This window comes from Haliaeetus albicilla, chromosome 16, assembly GCF_947461875.1.
Source record: "Haliaeetus albicilla chromosome 16, bHalAlb1.1, whole genome shotgun sequence".
Classification (NCBI taxonomy): Eukaryota; Metazoa; Chordata; class Aves; order Accipitriformes; family Accipitridae; genus Haliaeetus; species Haliaeetus albicilla.
Genome location: NC_091498.1, coordinates 4,877,710 through 4,892,670, shown reverse-complemented (window position 1 = coordinate 4,892,670; position 14,961 = coordinate 4,877,710). Strand labels below are relative to the sequence as shown.

The 14,961-nt window shown below is 43.9% G+C and overlaps 1 protein-coding gene across 2 annotated transcripts in view; it reads right to left on the bottom strand.

Moving 5' to 3' along the window:
• WDTC1 (WD and tetratricopeptide repeats 1) overlaps positions 1 to 14,961 on the bottom strand; it is a 32,304-nt gene that overhangs the window by 16,331 nt on the left and 1,012 nt on the right. The window contains exons 1-9 of one of the 2 annotated variants that reach the window (XM_009929818.2): positions 14,656 to 14,680; positions 8,213 to 8,360; positions 6,031 to 6,114; positions 5,056 to 5,102; positions 3,747 to 3,858; positions 3,107 to 3,294; positions 2,251 to 2,433; positions 1,835 to 1,929; positions 654 to 769 (exon numbers count right to left, since the gene is read on the bottom strand). In XM_009929818.2, coding sequence (XP_009928120.2) covers positions 654 to 769; positions 1,835 to 1,929; positions 2,251 to 2,433; positions 3,107 to 3,294; positions 3,747 to 3,858; positions 5,056 to 5,102; positions 6,031 to 6,114; positions 8,213 to 8,320 — 933 coding nt within the window. In that variant the 5' untranslated portion in view covers positions 8,321 to 8,360; positions 14,656 to 14,680. Of the gene's footprint in view, positions 1 to 653; positions 770 to 1,834; positions 1,930 to 2,250; positions 2,434 to 3,106; positions 3,295 to 3,746; positions 3,859 to 5,055; positions 5,103 to 6,030; positions 6,115 to 8,212; positions 8,361 to 14,655; positions 14,681 to 14,961 lie in introns of those variants that run through there. The other variant, XM_069803242.1, reaches the window with a different exon arrangement.

Here is a 14,961-nt window from a genome sequence, read left to right as displayed (position 1 = left end):
CCCTAATTTAAAACTGTACTGTTACAGGTATTGACAGCCCAGATCAGACCTCCAATCATCTAACTCAGCACCTTCTCTTAAAGGGAATGAGTGCACGTGTGAGAAAGAGATATGTAGAGGACAACCACAGAGTAACCTGCCCACAAGCAAAGTTCCTGCTTAATCCATGCTGATTAATGCTGTCAGGAGGATTTTCTCATTTCACCGATTGGCTTTACAAAAGATCCATGAATATCACCCAGTGCTTCAAATTAAAGCAATCAATATTCCAGGTGAAGGCCTGTGCTTCTTTAAGTTCCTTATCCACTAGATTCTATTACAGAAGCAGTTTGATGTTTCAAGAATGAGTTATGAAATCTTTTCTAGGTCAGCAAAGGTCAGTTCCAGAACTCGTTTTTTCCTCTTCCAGAGAATGAAATGTGAATTGGAAAACCAGAACAGAATGCAGTTCAAGTTTGATCAGTGGTAGCATAACAAATAAATCCCTAATACCAAGCATTTAGTCTGAATGAATCAGAAAGCAGTTTAAAATCAATTATAGTACCCACAGAGAAGTCGCTATACTCGTTTTCAAGAATGCACAACAACGTATGGTCACCCAACAAGCACAACCGAATGTAAAGCTTTCTGTCTAACTTTAGCTGTCTTCTTACCTGCTCCCCTCCCATGTTGACTAAGAGCTCAGTGCCATCAGGACTGAAGGTGACGTATGTGGCCACCAGAACTCTCAGCCGGTTGTTGTAGTCCGGAAGCTTCACTGGAAGGTGCCCTGTGGAGAGCAGGGGTCCATACGTATTAGCATAAATAGTAACCATTGTCTTTGTCCTACCCCAGCTGCCCCCTTTTACAAGGGGTTGTTAGGAGAGCAATGTCATGAAGAGCATGCACCTAGGTGATTTTCCATTTCCTACTGCTGTTTATTGAATCCTTCCATCAGCCATCAAAACACATAGATGTGCATAGCTGCCTTTTTACAAGTTCTAGATACCAATTCTGCAAGGCTATCTCCATATGAAGAGAAGACTGGATTATAACTAGCTTGCTAACAATGAAGTCCACAGAACCCAGCAAATCTCAGTTTTAGGGGTTCACAATGGATTTGGCTTCTGTGATTTGTGGCCATCTGCCAACAAATACCTCCATCTTCAACCCTCTGATCAGGTTTCCTTAATAAAGCCCTTAGCACAACCAAACCAAGGCTCCTAAACATTCAGCTCACACACAGGTTCTTTTGCTTCAGACAGCAGATGTGTTACATGACCAATTCAGGGGACCTAAGAAATCCTCTAGCGGGACTCATCAGAAGCAAGACTGTCAAAACTGGTCTGCTGAACGTGCTGGTCTAAGATACTTTTAAAAAACCCAGCCATTTGGGGAAAAAAGATAGTAAATAATGAGCACTAGAGAAGAACGTCATCTGGATTGCCCAGATGCTGCATCGCTGATTCTTCATCTGCAGGATGAGGAGAAGCCATTTCTGTGCCAAAAAGATTTTGAACAGCAGCCTGGCTGGGACCAGTTCCAGGAGAAAGCCTATAGCGCCCAGGTTATCCAATCCTTGACTTTCCAATAAAAGTGACAAAAAGACATTTACGCTAGACAAGAAGAAGTAAGGCCAGCTTCACCCAACACCACTGCCAAATCAGGGAAAGTGGGCAGGTAACATAAGCAAGAATTCACAGCATAGAAGTGAAATAAACTGCAATTCCATGGAACATTCCCCTGTATCAGAGAACTCTTCCCAGCAGTGTTTTTTTGTGTGATGGGTAGAACTCCGCTTTGTCAGGCATTAAGTAAAAGTCCCATCAGTCACCCCCAGCACAGGTCCCAATACCTGCCACGTAGTACTGTGCCGCACCATCCGGGAGGGGTTTCTGTCGGTCGCAGAATGTGTGTACTCCAGCTGAAGGACTCTGCTTCATGCTTTTTCTAGCCAGAAAGAAGAACAGTCTTATATTCACAGCATTCAACTGCTGGAAGCCTGATCTGCTCTGACACTTCTTGTTCACCACGAGGGCAAGGCCTCATGCCTATACAGCTGTGCAGTCAGAAGCCTGCCTCAGTACACCACCCCAGTGTACTCACACAGATCAAAAATACTGAGGGATGATAGAAAACACTGGTAAAAACTTCACAGTGAGACACCCAAGTGCCAGATCATTGCAACTCCCCCTTCCCACCAGAGCCTTGACGAGATTTCTGTACCACTCACGTCTGCCCAGAAGGCTCAGAAAAGCCAGTTGCCATTACCTGTGGTTGTGGATCATGCGTATGTCGTAGAGGCGCACAAAGGGTCCACTTGCCCCTACTGCTAAGTAGTTGTTATCTTGGGGGTTGACCGTCAGGCATTTGGCCTCCACCAGCTGCCCGCAGTACTCTGTCAGGTCTATCAGGACTTCTGAACGTTTGCTGTTCTCTCGCAGATCGTACTGTCTGCAAAGGGAAGAAAGAGTCAGGCAATCCATGTCACTAGATAACAGAAGCAGCAATAAGAGAGAGGTTAGCTTTCCACAGTGACCAAACTGAAGACCACTCAAAGCAGCACATTTATAGTGCTCAGTAGTGACCTACACTTAATTATCTGGCTTGTGCATGAAGAGATTACACTAATGACATTAACAGTCGTTTGTGCCACAGGTTACTGGAAGGATCTCAGTTCAATATACTAGGCCTCAACATCAGGATAACCATTAAAACCAGCTCTATAATGCGCACAGATTTATTCAAGTTCCAAATTAAACTCCAAGTCATGAACTCACAAAAAGTAGCTCATATGAAAAGCGGAACAGACTTGTAGTAACATTACTCATTTAAGAGTCTCAATGACTCTGGAGGGAAACATCACTCAGTGTTGTATCTCCCCTCCACTTGACATGGCTGTTCCTTTCCTGGTCTCCCTTTTCAGCAGAGGAAAACAGAGGAGCTGAGGACAGTGTTTATCAGTGGAGTCTACATTTCAAGATGAATCCTTCCAGTTTCAGGAAAGGGAGAGATTAGCTTAAGATCTGTAGTATAGACACAGTCTCTCTTCAGATCTATGCATACTACATACTGCAATGGATCCTAATCCAATTATTTTTATGGCAGAACAACTGGAGATCTGTACCTGATTAGTCCATCTTCGGCTGCACTCCAGAAGGTGTTAGGCCACATGGGAGCCGTGGCAATCCGCTTAACTCTGTTGGTGTGGTCTCCAAACATGTGGATGGTCTCCTTGACAGTCAAGTCATGGACATGCACCTTGGAATCTGCAGCTCCTGTGATGAGGATCCGATCGCCTGAATGCGGCAAGAACTGAGAGACAGATTTGACATTCAAACTTGGAAAGTGCCGAGGCTGTTCATATAGACATCATTGAGCTGTCCTGGCAGGTCACAGAGCAGCTTGCTTTAGAAATGAACACAGGATGACCCATGTTATTAACAACATTAAACACATGCCAGTGTGCACACTCAAGAGTCACCAGCTACAGTAGCACACAAAATAGTCTCTTCATCACACATCCCAATTTGCTGCAACCATTTCCTTTGAATTTACAGAGAGAATGAGATAAGCCTGGGAGCTGCATAAACTAAGAAGTGCAGGGATTAGATTTAATGCAATTTTTTCCTAATATCAGAAATATTAAATTGGGGGGGGGGGGGGGGGAGGAATTGCTTGCAGGAAAACATTTCCCAGCGAGGATCTATACTCTTGCTGCTTAGGTTACTGATTTTGTTAGCCGTTCATTCCTTCTAACCATGTACCTTGACAGAAAAGATGTTTGCAGTATGTCCTGTGTGCATAGAAAGGAGTTTCTTGTGGTGCAGAGGATCCCAGACAATGGTATGCTGGTCATCAGAGCCAGAGGCCAACAAGCTAAAAGACACAGAAGAGAAGTATGCATCATGTATTCTTCTGTTCTAAGCTGTGACCAATTTCTTAGAGTGGTTTGACCACAGACAGCCATTAAGTTAATTCAGCTCTAAGAAGCCCACTTCCTCTCTCTTTTCTCAGCTATGTGTTCTTGTTGCTCCCCATGCACCAATCCATTCAGCCAGTTCAGGGAGCTAAACCAGCCAAATATCAACTCCATAGAAAAATCAAGCGAGTGTTTTTCGTTGGTTTAGCTCAGTGAACCAGCTTACCACAGATTCAGACGGCACAGGGGAAAACAACAGGAGCATTTGGTCAACAATAAAATGCAGGGCCTCCATTTTCCTTATTCGCCTGGCTGCATTAACTGCTCCACATCATCCCCAAACCCAAGCCAAGACATTCATTCCTGGACTTTGGATGTGTCCAAGCAGTCCCAAACCAGGGCTCATTTAGTGATTCACAGACTGCTTTTTAAGTGCAGGGTGTGGCAACGGTATTGCAAAGCACTGTTTGCCTTGTACATCTATCTTCATTTGAAGCAAAAGAATTTGACATCTGCAACTATCAGTTGTTTTAAACTTATTTCCTTGTAGCCAGATCTCTTTCAAGTACCTGAAATTTTTACTGGTAAATAACTCTGAAGAGTATCAGACAGCAGACTTTGGATCTTGTAATCAAGAAATATATGCTCTTCCTTCCATCTAGTCATTTCTCAAGCAGATACTCTTTATTCCACTTGGTTAACAGAAATGCTCTTATGTTCAGTTTCCCTCTAAAACGGCAAAGGGGTAAACATTCTGCCTCCCTCCCTTATATATTTGTCCCCCAGCAGAAGCTTTTAACAGCATGGTGAAGGGGGTGGGGAAATGTCACTACCAGCTGGATAAATCCTAAAGATCCATTATAATCCATAATACCACTTAAGAGAAGAGAAGCAGCCTTCAATCTCCACTTCTTAGTCTGACCATTTCCCTTCTGAACTCACTAAAGGGGCATTTCTAATAATATCCAGATATATTTAACAAAATAAAGCTTCTTTTGAAGTGTGAGCTCTACTACAGTTCAAAACTTTGAGCTTGAGCCCCACTTTACTAGGAATGGGAAGCAGCTGCTTATGATAAGATGACCTACATCCTACACTTGGGAGAACCTGGGGTTATCAGTTTGTTGATCCCTCGAATCAAGCCACATACTTACTCTCCTTTTTCATTCCATTCTAGACAGTTGACACACCCAGAGTGACCCTGAGAAAAAAAAAAGGGAAGATGGTATTACACAAACTTCAGACTTATCAAACAGAGCTGTTCTAAGACAAGGACACAGCGAGCTCCCCACACATAACAACTTGTTCCAATACAAGCAGGTTTTTTTATTCCAGCCCTGCAAAAAAACACCCACATGGCAAATAAGCACCTCCAGAAAAGACAGATATACTATAGCAGTTGGGGTAGAAAAGGCAAAATTCAACAAATAAAAAAAAAAGTAGTGTTGAATAAAATGGCAGTTTAGTCTCGGAGGCTACAGATGAAATCCTGCTGTACACATGGAAAGGTGACTTTGCTTCAAAAGCCCTTGGCTAGGCTGACAAATTACATGTACAGGTTCTCTGGGAACGCAGGGAAAATGCACTTTTGATAACTCTTTTAGAAGCACCTTGCTGCTGGGTGACTATATCATCCATCTTCCTCCAAATTAACTAACAACTGTACCAGGAAAGACTTGGGGAGCATGCAGTAGTGTCTGATATGGGAGATGTGATTGAAAAGGGGGGACAAAAGAATCCTTTCCTCCCCCAAACCAAGATAATCTTAAGATCTTTTTAAGCCATGTCAGACAGCAATACAACAACCTATTCTTTAGGCAACATGTTACACACTTCAGCATTAGAGCCGAATATCCTGAACAATTGGCAATTGCCTTCTTCAGGCACCACTGTTGGGATTAGCTGATACACACCTGTTAAAGGCTGTCTTGTAGGTGCAATAGGTAATGCAGAAAGCTCACACAAAATCTCACTGAGCTATTCCTAGTTCTAATGCAGTTTAGGGGACTAAGTAATCAGTATCTATCCCATACAAGAGAGAGAATCCCGTACACTCCTGCATGCTGTCTTTTCTGCAGGAAGTTGTACAACAAGCAGCTCAGTTTGCTCTTTAAACACTGCCCACTTACCTGCAATTCTGCTTCTAAGCCCAGGCGTCGAATGAATGGATCGGTGACATGATAGTGTCGTTCGAAGCCCAGTGCACCCCTCTCCTGCACAAAGCAAACAAGAGCCTGACTACAGCAAACAAAACACTCCTTTTTCCCTTAAGAGAAGATTCAAAAACTTTAAAAATCAAGCAGGGACCTTGCCAGGTATTGGGGTGTCCACAGCATCAGGTACCTGTCCCGTAGTAGGGAGACATCATTTGCGTGACCTCCAGGTAGGCAGTTTGTAACCCTTGCTCCTGAATTGGTTTAAAATTACCTTTATCTAATTGCCAGGCTGCAGATGGGTAGCCAAGACAAGGTTTGAGAAGCCCACACTAAGACAGTATAAGTTGCCTACTTTGGGCCAGAAACAGAAGATAGAGAAGAGCTTGGGAATGCCTGTCATTATCTCTTGGCAAGCATTTCAGAAGCAACTCACTCCTGAGGACTGCAGTACTAGACCACAGCTGCTCAGGAGAAGTCTGCCATTACACAGAATCTGTCCTAAAGCACCACCACCATGGGGCAAAGTATTGGGGAACGTAACTGGACAGCATCCTTTAGAGATGGCTTATTTCATCAGCAATGGAGTGGGAGCATGTAGCTGCAGTACCACAGCACAGCGTGTTCTACAGGGAAGAGAACAGCTGCCACAGAACTGCGTCAGTACAAATGAAGGTGAAGAAAAGCAGGACAGTTGTTTCCCCTGTGATCTCACAGGGTTCACAGATGCATTAGCAGATGGCTTCGATGAAAGAAGGCCAACTGCAGAGGCAGGCAGAAAGAAAAAGGCAATGCAAGTCATATTTTGGATGGAACATCTAACGTCCAAGGAGATTCCTTCCTAGGACCTGATCCAGCCTTGGTCCCATCCCACGCCATGCTATAGTCAGGTGAAGACAACTTAAGTCTTTGTTATCACCATTTGAGAAGAGACGAGAACACTAATGTCAAAAATTACACTAATGGTACTAGGAACATGTTAGTAGTCACAGAGCAGACACACAATAAAAGCTGTTTGAAAACAAAATGGAGATACTAGGGGATTGGAGGAAAAAAAATCAAACAGAACAGGCTTTTTGTAGTAACTTCCATTACAAACTTCAAATCCCTTGACATATTTTTTATGGCTAGCATTCCCAAAACACTGCTAGGCCCAGTGCAAGGTGCTGCAGTTATAATTGCCTTGCTGTTGCAACCTCAGTGGCTTTGTGAGGTCTGTGCAGTAGGATATTGCTTTGCCTACAAGGAACTGTCAGACTTGCAATCTTCCCAAGGTCACACATGAAAGTCTAACAGAGCAGACACTATGAAAAAGTCCCAGGCTAATGCTCTAACCACAGAACCATCCCTTCCTTGTTAGAGCAGCAAAATAAGTCTTTGCACATGGATTAAATCACAAGCTTATAATACAAAGTTTGGTACCAAACTGCGAAGTGAAGTGAGCATTCAAGCTCCTAGTTCCTTATTCTGGCCACTAACAGACCACTTTCGTGAATGCTGATTACCAGCAAAGCTGCAAATGATTTAAGGCCTCTGAGTCCAAGCAATAATTGCCTATTGTGTCTGCTGTAGCTAGTCCTTTCACGTTAAGAGATATTTCACAAATGCAGCCATCAGATGACTGATCCAACCACCGTAGAAGTTTTTCCCTACACAAAGGAAGCGACACACCACTCTTTATAATGAAAAAGAGACAGAAAGAGACTGAGACAGAAATCATTAGCTTTACTACAGTCAGAAGATACCTTTGATGGCAAGATCACACGAAGAGAACACATAAAGAAGCAGACAGAAAACTCATGAGGGAAGCTAGCTAAGGGTCCTTTATGGTGCCCAAACACAAGCAGCCATATTTCTCTCTTCAATGCTGTACTCAAAAGGAACAGACCTGCTGATGTCAAACTAGCACAGCGCGCTCCTGATAGGGAGAAGGACTGTATTCCTGTCATGCCATACTTCATCCCAGCTCTTCATTAAGGATAGTGAGAGGCCCTAGGCGTTTGTTCTCTTAAGCTTCTTATACAGCTTATCAATACATAAGTAGCAGAGATCTTTTCAGAAGTAAAGGCAACAACATCAGTATTTCCCAATCCAGCATGAACACTGATTCTCCATCTGCTCTCTACCTAACACAAGCAAACACTTGACTAACACATACCTTGATCTGTCTGTGGATGATGTCTCTGGTAATGTTTGCTTTTGCCATCTTCTTGCAATGGGGCAGACGAAAAGAAGCTATCGGAAGAGCTGCTGTGCATCCAAGCATGCCAACAGAGCAAAGATCCACACTAAGGGCGTTTAATTACCTGCAGGACAGAACAGGGAAGGAACAAAGGCAGGCATACAAACTTATTAGGCCATTCATATACAATGTGAAGTACTTTATTTTCAAAAAATAGCGGTGGCTAAGAACTGAAAAGTTTTGTATAAAGGCTTCTTGAAGAAGCTCAGGGATGGGAAGGAACACCACAAGACTGAAGAACATCCAACTTAAGAGGCCATCCCCAGTTTGTGGGGAAATTCACAATGAGCAGAACTCCAGGACTACATCAGCCTAGAAAAGCCATGTTTCTATGCCAGCAAAGACCCGGCAAGTCCAGGGTAGCATCCTGTTTCACAGCTTGCCTCCCACCATTACATGTCCACTCATGTCCAATTTCACATTTCCCAAACTCTACAAGCAACAAGACTTATTATATTGTGAATAAATAAGGCATCGATATTTTTGGCCACCTCTTCTCTCTCATTTACTACATTTGATTACCAGCCAAAAAAACCCCACCCAAAACAACCCAACCAAAAGGGCATAAGTGTTCCTTAGAAATCACAACAGCCAACCATCAGGTGACACTATCAGCTGAATACTCAATTACATTAGCAATAGAAAAGTGGCTATCATTGAAAGCTGTATTTCCAAGAGAAATTAGAGTTTTCCATGCTCTTAATGGAGTTCCATATTTAATGCACTAACCTAAATAATTTAAACCCCATAGAATTAGCTACACCTGCTAGAAAACACTGCAGAGTGATTGTCGCAACCCTGCTCTGGACAGGCTGCCTAGCAAAGGACCAGTCATTCTCTAAGAAATTATGTCATTCACCTTATTTACATACCGCAGGCCCTGCACCGTCCCATTTTGATATTTCTACAGTTCTCTTTAAATTTTTTTTTTTTAAAACACCCATTTTGTCCTATGTAACCCCATAGTTTTAAATTCTCTTTAAAAGCATTCACAAGCAGAACAAGCCAAAATTTTCAAATGAGTCCTCTTTTGAATGAGGAAACGCTGATTCATTGAAACAAGAACACTTCACAGAAACGCAGCAACAAATAACTCCGCTGAGGTCAGGCAGAAGTTTTGACAAACCCTGCCTGATTCTCTACCGGTTCATCTGTCAGGTTGCTGCAAAGTGAGGGCTTCCACCATTAGCAACTTCAGGGCCGTGCAGCCGTACTGCACAGCAAAACCACAAGGCTCCTGCACTTGAGATTCCCCAAAGCCCTGGGCTTCAGCTTCAATTTGCTTTCAAAAAACTGTTAGCATGCATACGTAGGCATTTCCCCATGGGTAGGAAGTATCAAGAATTCATGTTTCCTCACAGAAAGCAAAGTTCATCCAAAGTGGAAGTTTAGATCACTTTCCTAACACAGCTGGCTCCTCTAGGCAGCTCTGCAGTGAACACAGAAACGTCATTAGACCTACAGATAGCAGAAAAGCCATACAAACACACTGAAGATTGGGTTTTCTTGCAGTGGGCTCCTACACAGGATTTTTAGGGTAGCCATATGATCTCTCCAATACAACACACAGAGAAAAGGCACAGCTGTTTGCAGGTCTCTGAAGATGAACATCCTTACTGCAGACAGCAGAAGACAAGCAGTCCTCACTGTTGTATTCCAGTCCCATTTTGTATGTATGATGAGAACAAAATTGATAAAATTGCCACAATGAGAGCGCAGGACTTGAAAGCAAGGCAAGTCAAGACAATGGGAGGACTTTGCACGGCAAGCCTGCTCCCAGTCCATGCCCAGCGAGGGCTAATGAGGCCGTACTTTCACCAGGACCAATTCAAACCCCAGACATACTCATAGCAGGTCAAACTCACCACCGTCCAAGTCTAGTTTCTGCAGCAGATGTGTCCAGTAAGCCAGCGGCCTCTGCCACACATCTCGAGTTCACCGCGGCAGAAGCAGCACACCTCACACCCCCAGATGTTGGAGCAATCAGCTGACATTTTTTAGGGCCCATCATCTGTTTTAGTGCATAAGTTGGGGCTCCCTTAGAATCCACTGGCCAGCCTGAAACTGAGCTAGTATGTACGTATTTGTCCATCATGTATGTATGTAATGCACATTCCTTTTACTCCGGAAGCAGGACCAGGAAAGCTAGCATGCATGCCCAGGAAGACACCTCATGTTTTAAGCATCTTTAACCTCACTCACTCTCACGTTACGTAATAGTTGCTTCATCCCAGGCTTAATAGCAAGAGACAGCACTGTAGCTGCATTTGATCATCAGTATTTCACACTAATTCTTGCAGTAGGGTGATTAAGCTATCACATTTTGATACCCATCCTCTGCCTTTCCACATGAGCTTAGTGTAGGTATTGTTTTGCCTGTTTATGGAGACAGAGTCTGTAAGGGGACAACAACAACTGCTCTTATGAACAGCTCACAAGGATGGGAAGGAAAGGAAGCAGGCATCTGCATCAAAGCGCCTAGGCACGAGGGCAGGTGGATCCCGCTGACTCTGCAGCTCAGAGGGAAACATGGGAAACCAGGACAGACACATCGCTACTAGTGCCCAAGGCCAGCTCTACATAAACATGCCAGCTGGGCTAAATAAGCTACACTGCTGGAGACACCCACGAGGACGTGGTTTCCAGACACTGTTTTCTGCTAAGTTCTGCAAGCGAGAGGACTGCTAACTCAAAAAGCAGCTTCAAGTTCGGATAGACTAAACGTGCAGGGATGAATGGTATCTGTGATCTCTCTCCTCCAGTTTCTCCAGACACCCTTTCCAGCTAACAAGCCTCCACCTGCCCTTCTCCTGGGCTGGATCCCCACAGACTGGCCTCCTTAAACAAACCCTCCAGGATACACAAGTGTTTTCTCCATCCATAGCTGCAACAGGGCAGACAGACCTTCCATCATTCTGCAACACCTCAGCAGCTCACCCCTCAGATGAGGGACTCTGGTACTTACTGTATAAAACCCAAAATCTTCTCACCTCCAAGATTATATCCTGAGGCTCCCTTCCTCCTCCTCCGCACAGCCCTATTAAACACACCAGCCACCCAACCTCACACAGCACTTTTTTGCAGGAACCTGTGACCAGTGACTGATGACAGTTAAACAACTTTTTCCAGAGAAGTGAATGATCCAGTAACCCAAAGTACATTGTCAAGAGACACGAGGGACAATATTCCAGCAGATCTCAGCGCCTCAGTCTTGCCTGCAGCTTTCCACTCTTCTTGGCGCTTTCCCACAACATTCCCAGACTCTGTCTGCAGTCGCCCCTCTCCAAGTGGCAACAGGCTAAGTCATCTTCTTTCCTGCCAGGCAGGGACTGCCTTTCTTCCTCTTTAAGGGCAGTTTAGTTTTCTTTTGATCTTAGGACCCCAAAGAGGACTAATACCATGCCAGAGCCAAGCAGGCAGTCATCTCCCAACTGACAAATGCCCCACTGCTCTCTTAAGAGCCCTGGAAGTATTTTTGTCAGATTTCCTACCTCTAGTTGTGGCTAATTTCTAAACAGATCCTTTTTTATTCAGCTCCTATCTAGCAAGAAATGACACCAAATGACCTGAAGGACACACATGGAGAAATGCATGTTCATGGAATGAAACAGATCTTCCATACTCTACAGACATAAATAACCCATACCAATGAGCTGGTTTACTGCTAAATAAGTTACTGCAAAACCACTTATACACTAGAAATCCACTCTTTGACTGTATGAACAGCATGCTCAGAGGGAACAAACACCCAATCCCCCAAAACCTACCACTCCTTAAGAGAGACTCAAATTCTCTTACTCTCCAACAAAGTCTCCTCTGCCACAGCATTTTACACTTTCTGGAACTCTGAAACACACACTGGCCAGGGGAGCGCAGCAATACACAGGAGCTTGCTATTTCTGTGAGTGTTTTTAGGATTACAGATGTGTTATGGAACTTCCCAACTCTCTGGACAGGTCATTGTCAGCTGCAGTAACTCAGAGGTGCTCTCAACAGATCATCACTCAGCAGGTCTCAACAAGAGATGAACATATCTTAACTTTGTTTCTTAAAAGATACAGGCCAAGAAACTCATCCATGAAATCAGCCCTTTGGTTGACAAAGTGGAATAAACCAGAGTTTAAAACAGAACATCTGATGCAGAACTGGCTTTAAACATACTAATACCAGCATCCAAGGGTATGTGGGCAAATTGCTCAGTGTCTAGTATACCTGAGATGCTGATATATGCTTTTTAGCATTTGATCATTAAAAAAAAAAAAAGGCAGTCCTGGAAAAAAAACAACAATCAAACAGGAATGCATGAGCCTAAGGTGTCTCTCTTGCCTGGACAGGGCTTGGTTTGGCGACTGAATGTTGACAAATGCTTACAGGTCTCCCAGAACACATGTACGTGCTTGGCCAAGAAAACTCTAAGAGCCTTTCTTGCTTTCACGATGCTATTTTTTGTTGCTCAACAGGTATTCCACAGCTGCAAAGACTTTGGCAACCTTAAATTATCACGAAATCACAGACAAAGAATTAAGAAGTCCCAAATTCTCATTCCAGGTCAGACTTTGTTCATTAGCCACAACTGGTCACAATCCCAGACTCACGTTCACCATGAATATGATAATTACCTAGTTCATGAGTTAATACGTGTAGAGCTCCTACTATGAAACAAGCATTAAGTGCTCTTAACACTAAAGGCTATATTGACCACACCATTGTACACGTAGATCAACAATCTCCGATTACATTAGAAACTGACCCTGGCATAAAGCATAAAATCCCCTAAGATTTGTAGGTCTCCTGGAAAATATATGTAAAAAAATCAGACAAGAATTAACCACACCGCCAATTTCTTAGACACATACAAGCTTCCAACCATGAAGCCCCTTCAAAGAGTCCGTCCACTTGTTACCACTAAAGGCATGTAAACTGGTATAGGATGTTCCTCTTTCAGCAAAACCACTGTGCAAATTCTGTTGACTTTTAGATATATTGTTTCCTAAACCATTCAGGCAGTTTTCTGGCTTTTAACTAAACCTGCACAACCAACTCTTGATGAAATGAGAGGATTAAGTCCCAGTGACAAGTAACAATTTAGGATAAATCTGCACTATTGCTACCAGTGATGATCCCACAAGCAGCTTCATTTTGGCTACATGTAAGAGATCATCATGACCTTTTTTGATCATTTATTAGATGACACTGGAGCATGTTTCTCCATCAACCTTCAAGAGCATCTCTGCGCTCAATTCCAAGCAAGGACAACCTTCCCTCATCCCTCACTGTTTTAAACCTGCCTGGAATACCCCAGACAGGACTAAAAACCTGGGATCCAGTTAAAGCTGTCACCTCATCCACAGTAACAGCCTCTTCTCAAACTACACCCTGAAGCATAAAGAGGACCACCCCACCTGCAGTTAGCTGTAGTTGGCTCATTGGACTCTTCTGCTCCTGCAATGCAAAGCTCCAGAGGCAGAAAAAGAACTTTCGCAACACTTGGCCTTTAAATTTGCAGTCAAAAATTAACAAGCCACAGATTTCTGCAGGCTGTGGGCTCGAAATCTGCTAGGCTGTATTTACACTGACAGTAACTTAAGAGCCCCTTAAGCTCCTGCAAAAGTACACTTTCAAAGGGTGCTTCTGGCTATGGGAAGGAAGGCCAGTAACAAAATTCTCTGGCTTTCCCCAGCTGGCTCTTCTAATTTTCCCAAAACAATTGCTCTAAGTCTGGAAACAAAGCCTCAACATTGATAACGCACACAGAAATTCAGTCGGTTTTAATACTGAACGCTCCCAATGCAGCTAGGATTTGGGGAGTTGCTCTTTTGCTTGAATGTATTTTCCCCTCACAGAGCCACCTACACACACCCCCCTGCCTCCCCTACACACACAGCAATGCATGGACACAGAGAAGTGCCCTGCAGACATGGGCTTCAAAGTTCAAACCTGGGGACCACTGCCCTTCAGAAATGCTCCATCAGCACTAGGAAATTCCACAAAGCAGCAGGACTGAAATTAGCAATCTTAATAAGGAATCCAATTCCTAACTGTTTAGGTGCACCCAAGTTTCTCAGTCTCCAAACTCAAGGTCATTGAAAAAAGCAGCACTCTGCACACTACAAGCCTTGCAGATACGCAACTCATCCCAAAGGAAGATTCCTATGGCCCTTACCTTAAGCATCCATGAATTACTTCACCCATCCAAATACCACCCTAGGACCCAACTCAGCAGGCTTCTTTAGCCTCACAACTTATTTTCCCTATCCTCTTTACCTTGACTTTCCAAGAGGTCACGGATCAAATTAAAATATATACACATAAATAGATAGATTTTTTTTAACAAACCTAGCAAAACAAAAGGAAGTTACCTGGTTAGCAGCAGACACCTCATAAAAAGAAGGTTTTGCTACAGCTGAAGGAGTCGCCAGGAGCAGTAGTCGCTCCCCAGGACAGATGGCTCAGAATACGGAACCAGTCAACAACAGAGGAAGGAGTTGCTTGCAAGAGAGGTGGACAGGAGAAGAGGTAGGATCTGAGACCTGACAGGCCCAGTACAAGAGAACGGCAGTGTCAGGGCAACTTTGATATGCCCCCAAACGCTCGCCCGCATGGCGCTTATAGCTCAGCCAGCAGCCCTCTGAGCTGGCATCCTACCTCTACCCTTCATCCTCCAG